This window comes from Brassica oleracea, chromosome C5, assembly GCF_000695525.1.
Source record: "Brassica oleracea var. oleracea cultivar TO1000 chromosome C5, BOL, whole genome shotgun sequence".
Taxonomy (NCBI): domain Eukaryota; kingdom Viridiplantae; phylum Streptophyta; class Magnoliopsida; order Brassicales; family Brassicaceae; genus Brassica; species Brassica oleracea.
In genome coordinates, this window is record NC_027752.1 from 4,094,256 (window position 1) to 4,105,292 (window position 11,037).

General features: G+C 31.0%; 1 protein-coding gene across 1 annotated transcript; it reads left to right on the plus strand.

The window, feature by feature from the left end:
* Window positions 1-7,924: 7,924 nt before the first annotated feature.
* Window positions 7,925-10,103, plus strand: LOC106293871. Its single transcript, XM_013729507.1, has 3 exons — window positions 7,925-8,015; window positions 8,286-9,142; window positions 9,231-10,103. The coding sequence occupies exons 2-3, from the start codon at window positions 8,288-8,290 to the stop codon at window positions 10,029-10,031; spliced, it is 1,656 nt and encodes a 551-aa protein (XP_013584961.1). The 5' UTR covers window positions 7,925-8,015; window positions 8,286-8,287; the 3' UTR covers window positions 10,032-10,103.
* The last annotated feature ends 934 nt before the right edge of the window (window positions 10,104-11,037 follow it).

Consider the following 11,037-nt stretch of genomic DNA (forward strand, 5'->3'; position numbering starts at 1 on the left):
TTTAAAATAATATGTGGATATTCTCAATGATTTATTGCATAAAATTACATATAGTACATATTTTTGTTGAATATTTTCAGCAGTATATAACCTAAATTTTGTAAATCATGTGTTTTAGATTTATATAGTTATAATTGTTTGAAAGTATTGCATTTTTAAATTAACTATTATATTTGTTTGTTATTTTTATGTTAATTTTTGAAACTTTATTTTATATAGTATAGATTTGTACATGATGTTTTTAACTTTGTAAGTTTAACTTATTTGATAATTATTTATATTTTATTTTGAAATAAAAAATTTCGTAATATTAACATTTTTAGAAATACCAAATTGAAAAACGATTTGGTATATTTTTGGTGCTTTAAAATAATATGTGAACATTCTCAATGATTTATAATATCAACTTATATATAGTATATGTTAGTTTGAATATTTTCAATAGTATATAACCTAAACTTTGAAAATCATGAGTTTAAATTTAGATTTATATAGTTATACTTGTTTGAAAGTCTTGTATTTTTAAATTAATTATTCTTTTCGTTATTTATTTTTTAATTTTCAAAAAATATTAAACATTATGTTAACTTAATATAGTATTTATATTTTTGTAAATTTACCTTATTCGATATTGATTTATATTTTAGTTTGAAATAAACATTTTTTTGGTAATATTAACATTTTTAAAAATAGTAAGCTTAAATAATAATTTGTTATACTACGATTGGTCGTTTAAATCTTACGTGGACGCTCTCGATGGCTTATAACCTCAACTTTTATATAGTATAGATTAGAAGAATTCATATCTTTTGACAAAAAAAAAAAGCGATTTGAGTATTTTTGGAAAGCTTTTGGGTTCTTCTTATATAGGCGCGCTTTTTACAATCCCACGTGGATTACAACTTCAAAATGGAAGAGGAAATATATTTCTAATAACTATTATCATCTCAAACTAAAAATAGAACTTTATTATTTTCTCAACTGAATACATAATAAATTATGTCATTATCCTGTTTAAAAAAAATAAAAATTAAGCTTTTGTTTTTGATGAATCATTAAATTATAAATACCATTTGAACTATTTTTCTTGAATAAGTTTTTGTAAGAAACAAATGAAAACTTACCACTAAAATGTTACTACAACCACAATACACCTACTAATCTCGTGTGGAATATAAGTCTTTAAACCAGTAATTTGCCACTACAATACAACTCTTTTTTTTATTAGAATCACAAAAAAGTTCCAATAATATAGTCACTATTTTGCAACTACACTATTTAAGTTCTATTGTGACTACTTTGTAACTACTTATTTGCAACAATAGTTTTAGTTACAAATGCATCGTTCTTTTTATCAATATTTTGCTATTACACTATTTAGTTGCAGTCAAGTCACAAATAAGTCTAGAATAAATAACCAATTTACTACCACAAGTTTTGGTCACAAAACTGCGACTAGCTTACGACCCTCTTTGTATTTTTTTTTTTTTTTTTTGTCATCAGCATTACAGACTCATGTTGACTCTGTGAACCAAACCGGGTGAGCCGAATCCATGTGAACGACAAAAGACAATTGCTTCCTAGCACTGCGTGCCAGACTATCCGCCTTTGAATTTTGCGTCCGTGGTACATAGATAATGTCTGCTCTTATGAAGCTCTCCTTCAGGATCGTGATGTCTTCTAAATAATTTGCAAAAGCTGGCCATTCTTCTGGTTCCGAAACCATCTTCACCAATTGAGAACAATCCGTTGCAAACGTAACCTGAAATTGACGTAAATTCCTCATGCATTCCATTGCCCAGAGTAACGCTTCTATTTCCGCATGAAGAGGCGAAAGACTAGCCCTGACATTTCTCGCCCCCAACAAACCATCAAACCCTTCCAAAGTACTAAGCCAACCTTGTCCTGAGAAACTAACACCCTCTTTCCATGAGCCATCTGTAAAACACCATCTACCTGGTATCGACGGTAATATCGGATCTATTATTGATGTTATCATCCTCTGATCGATTGCTATTTGTGCTTCCGCCCACAGTATCGATTCTGTTTCAGCCAGTTTAAGCGTATCCATAGGTACGACCCTCTTTGTATAGTCGCTTAGTAGTTGCAATTTCATTTCAATTTAGTCACAGGAGTTTGCAACTACTGATTGTGGTTTCAGATGTAGTTACTAAATTGATGTTTTCTTTTTCTTGTAGTGTACCTATCGTTTTATTTGATAAATTCATTAGCATCTCTATATATTATATTATCATATTGATAAATACATATTGGTCATTCTTCCTATCGTTTTTAAATTATCGTCCATACTCTAATCTCCTGTTGGTATTTTATATAAATTTTATCTAAATTTTATCTAGCTTATTGACGTGCGTCTTTAAAATTTTTATTTAAATTTATTATAAAAATTATTCTCTAAATAAATTTATTCAACAAAACTCATATGATATCATTTAATTTTATGTAATATATGAAGTCCATATTTTTTATCGGTGAATCAGGTTATAAATTTATAAGAAGTTATCATTTGTTTTGCTTTATTTTAATTACCTTAATATTTAAAAAGATCTTGTAAAATAAGTTTTCTATGTTTGTTTACAATATTTGATATTAATTTATTTTTATTTTCAAAATATTGTTTTAGAAATCTTGATATTTTTAAATTCTTTGTGTAGATTTCCAATATTATGTAGCTTCAAATTTTTTGATATATGTGTTTAATTTTTTCTATCTTTGATTTATAAAGTTCGTATTCTTTAAAAAATATTATTTATATGTTAAATTTCAAAACTAGTTTATATATTAAGGTGATTGTTTTAATGAGTTTAAAGTTACTTTAATTTTTATGGAATTATATTATATTGAAGTAATTATTTTTGGAAATTTTGAATTTTTCTAAAATAGTAAAATTTTGTAATGATTTGTCATTTTTACTGGGTATTCATGTCTTATATGGACAATTATATGTAGTTTTTAATATTATGCACCTTCAAATTTTTATATCTGTTTTGAATACTTATAGCTTTGATTTTAAAAGTTTTTATTATTTTTAAATTACTCTTTAATTTATAGTAAATTTCAAATTTTACATATATATATGTATATATATATATATATCAATTTAATATCTTTTTAATCAGTTTTGACATCTTAGAAAATAGTAAAAAAATTGAAATGATTTGACATTTGTAAATTTTTACATTTTAGAAAATAGTAAAATTTTTGTAATGTTTTGATATTTGTAAATTTTGAAATTTTAGAAAATAATAAAATTTTGTAATAATTTGACATGTTTCGATTGGTGGTTTGAATTTGATGTAGACAATCTAAAGCTTATAATATCACTTTTATATATAACTAGAGCCGGCGGGATATTTTTTATTTGCATGTAGATATTGTAAATCTTCATCAGTGTTGCTATTATGAAAATAATTGTGTACCCGTCATTGCTCTGTAAAGTTTTAGCAGGGAAACTATTATTTGAATTCATTGGTATTTTTATCATCAGAAATTGTACTATTTTAAAAATTACTTTAAATAATGCAAAGGTGAATAATTAAATCATTGTAACAGACATTTATTTTATAGTTAGGTAACATAATGAAAATAAATATATTAGTTACTACTATTTAAAAAGTATATGACTAAATTTTATTATATTTAAAATGTTATTAAATGACATATGATATTTTAATAATAATTTTAGTTCTAATTGATTTCTAGATAACTCAATTGTTGAAAATAATATTAAAATTATTCGACATACATATAGATGATGATGATTTCCACTTGTTGATTTATATATTTGTAGGAAATAATTTTTTTATTTTAAAATATTAAATAGTACAAATATTTTAGTGTAATATTATATTATTTCAGGTCGTAAGAGTTCAAGGCTCCTTACACTGTTTGGGAGTTATAAATTATGTTGGGTAAATTTTTATTTGATATTAAATTGACAAATGATCTTATTCCCCTTATATAAATATTTTATTTTTTTTGATTAAAAAAATCTTTTACATTTTTTCCTTTACTTATAAGGCTTTGTATATTCTCTTCTCTGTCTTTGTCTTGTAGCTTAATTCCATTGTTAAGGAAAATGTATATTTCATGTAGCTTCTTTCTCCACTATCGTATATTGGAAATTTGAAAATATGAACAAATGACTCTTGAAGGAAAAGTTAAATTATTTTCTGCTATCACCAGTTGAATAAAAGTTACTATGTGCACTACAAAGCTATGGAAATGCTATAAATCGTAGATCACTGCAAAAGAAAAAGACAGGATTAAGTCCATAGCCTTAAGAGCAATTGAAAATATGTAATGGACAACTGAGAAATATTATTTTTGTTAAGATAAAATCTTACGTAGACCAATCGTTGCCGAAGAATCATGAACTATTTTTCCTCTGAACTGTCTTTAACACCTCATTACTTCTCTAATCACATAGCAAGTAAGAATCATGCACTTTATATACTGCAGGTATATGACTACGAAACCAGTTTTGGTAGTAATCGTCGCGAAATACAGTTTACTCTGAGACATATCTGACGATGGACCAGCTTCAAGAATTACAACATATGATCTTCCATTCCCTCCAACAGAAAGAACTAAGCCTTCATACCTATTGATATAAAAGCATAAGCATACAAAAGAAGCTAAGGCTGTCCCCTTTCTCTACGTTTCTATGATCCAATCATTTTACAAAATAAGCTGAGAGTAAAGATGGTTAATACATCATGAAATAGGGTAATACCTGTCAAGAGTGGAACCTAGTGGAAGTGAAAGTTTCTTAGACGACTCAACATATCCTCCTCGGGTGAAAACATAACCTGCATTTGAAATCAGGTCAAACCACCGTACACCTCAAAAGAACAAACTTTTGCATTGCCTTACTCTCGGAAGGAGCAGTGTATACCTGAAAACTCAGCTCTCTCAGATTCAGTGAACTCAAACTTAGCATCCATCCCACCATCATATTTAGAAGCAGTTGTGTCCTGAAAGTTCCTTGACGAACTTCCCACCCGTCCAGTGCTTCAGCAGACTTGAACTTTGCTATTAAAATCTTGCTTTTGCTGGTTTCACCAGCTCTTAGTTGCGCTAGTCTGTTATTATAATCCTGCAAAGCACTCAAATCAAACAGACACATGAATGACTACTCTCTTCTCAACAAAAAAAAAACAACGGTTTAGTAGTCATATACCTGAAAAGCCTTGGTGAGGTTATAAACACCCAAATGATCAACCCGGACAAGGTCAGCAGTGATAGTAGACCGAGCACTGGCGCCATAAGCTGACCTTTATTTATTTTATGTTTTTGTTTTTGTTATATTAAATGATGTATTTGTAATATTTAAACATAAATTTAGATTAAAATTAATCTTTGCAGTTACAATAAAAATTAAAATTAAAGGTTTAACAAAATATTCTGAAATAAATTTTAAATTTTCTAATTAAAATAATATAGGGGTGGGTCATAATTTTTTCCAATTCCAAGATCTTAGCATCCCTTAAAAACAAATAAAATAAATTTATAAATACATAAAATATATAAGCATATTTGGAACTATAATTTTTGTTAAAATAAATTTGTTAAAGAAAAATAATCTTGCGCTGTTGTTGTTTATTTCTAGAGCTTAATCCGTGACCGTATAAATATTTGTTTCATTTTCAATTTTTTCTTTGTACTAATGGTATAATATATCTACATATCTGTAAATTTAAATCTATTACATAATTTTAATATAATATTTTAAAACATAATAATTTTATTTATTGCTTTGAATAATTATATTTTATGATTTTAATCGTCTATTATATCATAGTGTATCATATAAACAAATTCAATATTTATAACTAATTAGACTTATATTATGAAAGAATTATACTAATAATTTATGAATAAATTATTTTTATAGTTTCATTTATATGTTATATAAATTGATTATGATGCGTGATTTTTTATTTTATTATTTATTACTAATAAATATAAAAGTATTTAATGTGTTAATACGAAATCTATTAGAAAATCTTTTGGAAAATCTATTTTGGTTAAGATTTGATTAAGAAAAATATTATTTAAATTAGGAAAATATATTAAATGTTTAAATCTATTACTTAAATTAGGAAAAGACAAGCGTACTTAAATATAAGTTTAATAAATATTTCAGTGGCATTCTAATGTAAATAAATGGTAAAACTAAGAAATATTTCTATTTTAATAATATAGATATGATTGGGTAGGTCGGTGATTCCAAAACTAGGCCCGTTAGGCCCTTAAAATCAAGTTTAAATATTAAAATTAAACCAGGGTTTCATAGCAACCGACCACCATGAGCATCTCCAAAAAGAAACTTTATTTTGAAGTTTCCAAAATTTTATATTTGAAGTTTAAAGGGTTTTTCTTCAAAAGCAAAACTTCAAACTCAACTTTAAAACTATTTATATTTTATAATATAGTCTTTATATTTGTCATAACTAATTTGAATTCATATAACCTTTATAAAGAACTAGCACATATATAAACATATCACAGCAATATTAATTAATAAAATATTATATTAAAATATAATAAAATACCTTAATTAATATTAAACTTCAAACAAAATACCATATTATTCCATAAAGTGATTTTCGTAATGCATATATGATATACTAGTCTATTTTGAAGTAAAAATAGCTCTCCTCATTTTTACTTTGTAGATTAAGAGTTAAAAGTTATTGAAACCAAGTGGTATTAATACTTGTAAATACATTAGATCAGAACAAGAAAGTAAAAGAAAAACATAAAATATTGCTAAAATAGTAATTTTTATCGATGATATTAATACTCATGAATATATTCGATATGAATAAGAAAGAATTGTACAAAAAAACACAAACTATTGTACAAAAAAACACAAACTTAATTTCAACTTGGTGGTCATTCTAGAATCGAAAGCCCTTCTCTGGTGATTAATTTCAATGTAGGTGACCACAACACCTTAACTGTGAATGAGCCGGTTACATTTATCCAGTCTCTACCAGGGGGACAACCTAGAATCGAAGGTTTTGGTATCAACATACATTTCACCCATGGAATTGAAAATCATCCAGCTCAAAGTAAGCTTTTAAGCCATTCTTTATCATATATTATTTTAGAGTCGTCCTACTGATTTTAACTTGACTTATCACCAGACGAGTCAGAGCAATGCGCCGGGGCTGAGCTAGACGCTGACCTAAACGAGGCGATGGCAAACTACGATTATGTTATCTTGCTTACCTCCAAATCTACGATTTTAAATGACTAATATTGTTGTTTACATCCGATGTGCCAGTACCAGTTGTCCAGCAAGGTCTCTTTCATCCGTGCATTGGCTATTTATGTGAGTTATATTCACAATTTTCGTTTTGTGTATATGCTGAGATTAAAGTTTCCATCAGTACCATATTCACAAGGTCCTCACGAAAGTGAGTTTTTATTTGTTGCTTTTTTTTTTGTTTTTTCTTTAAGGGAAAATTGGAAATATGGAATAAAAAGATAAGTAGATTGTTCCTTTGCCATAATATGAATTATAAGTTGTCCTAATGCCATAATGTTTTCTGTAAACCCAATTAAACCCCTAATCTAATCTTTTAAACGTTTTTGTTAATTTAATTATGTTAATAAAATATTATTATTATTTTAAATTAATTTAATTATTAAAAAAATATATACAAAAGGGAAAAAATTGACTAAAATTTCCCCCAAGCTCGATGAACCCTAATTGCTGTCTCCTCCTTTGGCGATAGAGAGAAAGGACGATTTGAAGGGGATCTCGCCGTCGCCGGTGTCGTTTTGGCCGGTAATACTCCGCCGGTGTTCTTCTTCTTCTTAATCGAAGTCTCAGAGACCTCGTCCCACTTGGCGAGTCGTTCTCAGTTAAGTCGCCGAAGACCGCTGAAGCTCGTACCTCGCCGATAACTGAACTCGTGCCTCACCGCTCCGCTCTCACTCTCTCAGCCATAGTTTCAAGCAAACCAATCGATTCTCCTCAGGTTTGTTTATGAATTTTTTGCATGTCTTTGTATCTCTTACTTGAGCTTGTTTAAGATCGATTTTGAATGTCATAAGTTTCGATTCTTTTTTCTGTGAATTATTATTTAGGCTTCAATCTTATCAAAATTTCCTACTTTTTTGAGCTTTGGTTAATTTGTTTTTGTAGCAACCGATCTCTAGTAACTCTTGTTTTATCTTGTGAATTATATTATGATGCATGCGTTTATAAATATTGACTGTAGTGATTGTGTTTCTTGCATTGTTTATAGGTATGACGATTGATCAGTTGCCTAAATGCTTATTCAAAGAGGGAACTGAAACACAAGTTGAGAAGGTCAACAACAGTTGTCGAACTTCCATACTTGCGAAGGTGGCGAAGTACTGTCCAGACGAGTACAAAGAAGTGTCGGAGGATCCGCTATTTGCTCAGATTGTGGCCATTCATGTACACAAGCTTCAGTTTTCGGCAAGAGCGATCCACACCTTCGTTTGCAAGCAGCTTCTGTCCGCAAAGCGTTATGAGTTGTGGTTCCATTATGCTAGGAGGCCTCTCAGATTTTCAATGCAAGAATTCTATGCCATCACAGGTTTGAAATACAATGACGAGCCCGACTTGGAGATTGATGACTGGGAATATGATGGAGGGTTTTGGAGTAAGTTGCTAAGGAGACAGAAAAATATTTCGGTTCAGCAAATCAGGAAGGTTCATGTGAAGTTGTGTAATACATGGTCTCGTGTTGATAGGCTGCGGTTGGTCTATTTGTGTGTGATTGCTGGTATTCTTATGGCGAAGGATGAGAAGGTGTGGATCCCATACAAGTACATCAAGCTCGTGATGAACTTCGAGAAGATGAGGAAATATCCGTGGGGTCTTCACTCTTTTGATATGCTGGTGAGTTCCATTATCAATGCTAGGGATAAAGTGAAGACGCAAAACAGTTATGTCGTAGATGGATTCTCGTATGCACTTCAGATTTGGTTGATGGAAGCTGTTCCGGACATTGGGTCTCTTTTGGGTCAGAAACTGAGAGAAGGCGTGAAAACCATGAGGTGCAGAAATTGGAAAGGATCTGCTAAGATTTCCTATGAGGATATTATTACCATAGAGTCTAATTTTGCTTCCACCGTAAGTTCTGTTTCCTTTAATTGATGTTATTGATGTGCATAGTTCTTAAATTGGTGCGTCTTTAACCTGTTTTAATTTTTTTTTGTAGGGAGATGTGTTTCCATCCATTTCTACATCTGGAAATTTCAAAGACGTGATTACTGATGCCGAGTTTGTTCGAGTCTGTGAGATGAAGGATGAAAGAGTTGATCTAATCATTGACATGCAGCGAAACAAGTATGACTGGAGTAAGCATGTTTGGGCTTATAAGGAAACAGTGAAACCATTTCAGTACAGTTCTGAGGAAGATGGTTCAGATGAGGAAGCGGCTGTAGAGACAAGTGAAACTGAAATTGAAGAAGAAATAGAAAGCACCCGTGTGTCTCCTACTAAGAAGAGGAAGAACAGGTTTCGGGATACTGGTGCGGAGTCGAGGAAGAAGAGGTTACTTTGCCAAAGATCAACCGAGAAATATAGAGATCTTGAAGAGGAAATGAAGTCCTATATCCAGAGTATGTTTAACTCTTCTTTTACTGCCTTAGGCCTCGAGGTACGCGAGATTATTGAAGACCGCTTTACCAAATTAGAGGAGAAGATCCTTTCATCTCAGACTCAGGGTGGTGCACCTGCTAATACTCAGACTCGTGGTACTGATCCGTTTTGGACTCCTTCTGCTGCTGCTGCTGGTGCTGCTGCTGCTGCCACTGCTCCGGCTTCGGTTTCTGGTCGTCCTCCTGCTCCTACTCGGGCTTCTACTGAAGCTCCTGCTTCGGTTTCTACTCCAGGTCTTGCTCCTTCTCGCAGTGCGGCTTCTGCTCCTTATCGCAGTCGAGCTTCTGCGACTGCTCACAATGGTGGTCCTGCGAATGCTGCGAAGACAAGGTCTCAGACAAAGGTAAACAAGAAGTAGATCATTTTTCATGTCTTCGGTTGCTGTTATATTTTCATGTCTTTGGTTGCTTTTCTTTTTCATGTACTCGGTTTGCGGTTTGTAATATTATTTTAAGAATGATGTTGTCTTTGCTGTGTGTAATAATTATGTAAGGATGATGTTTTGGATCATTTGTGTGATATCATTATAAGGATGGAATCTTTCTTTAAAAAATATTAATGTCATGTTTTGTGTTTCATAACCAGGATGCAGATTTGTCTGATGTGTTTGGCAGCTTATTTAGCACCTTAGATGTGAATATAGGGACCCAAGAGTACTTACAGAAGACAATGGGTAACCTTACACAAGAGTCAAATGTTGACGGTTTTGATCCATCTCAAGACAAGCAGTCCGAAGGACCTTCTGATTTCACTACGCCAATGACTTCTTTTCGGCCACAGATCTTCAAAACACCTTTCTTGATTGATAGTGATGATATAGAAGTTCGTTGCAAAGCGAAAGACTACGAATTAGTTTTCCTTCCAGAAGAGAAATGGGCCAAACTAACTGAATGGACATTGAATCCCACGTAAGTTATTTGAATTGTTTTATTTATTTTTCCTCAAATCTACCTCTTCACTAACATCTCAGCAATGCTTTCTTTTTACAGAGTACTTCAGATTGGGCCATCTACATTTGATGCAGAGTTAGCCTCGCGGATTATTGGGCCTAATATTTGGTTGAAGAACTTTGTGAGTTTAGCTCTGAAATATTTTGCAGATTGCTTTTTGTTGTTGGTTCTCATTCCTAAACAAAATTGTATTGTCTTTTTCAGGACATGGACGCCATGATGTATTTGTTTCGGGAAAAAACCACATTGCGTCGGTGGAGTCCAGACCGAGTCGCATTTTTGAACTGTATGTTCAGTAATCAGATTATCACGGCCTATGGGAAGTTAGATGGAAACAGGAGAGGGTACAAAATCGACGACAATTTTCTCGAGTATGGAAGAGGCGAGCTTCCATATCATGGAAGCACAGGTTCA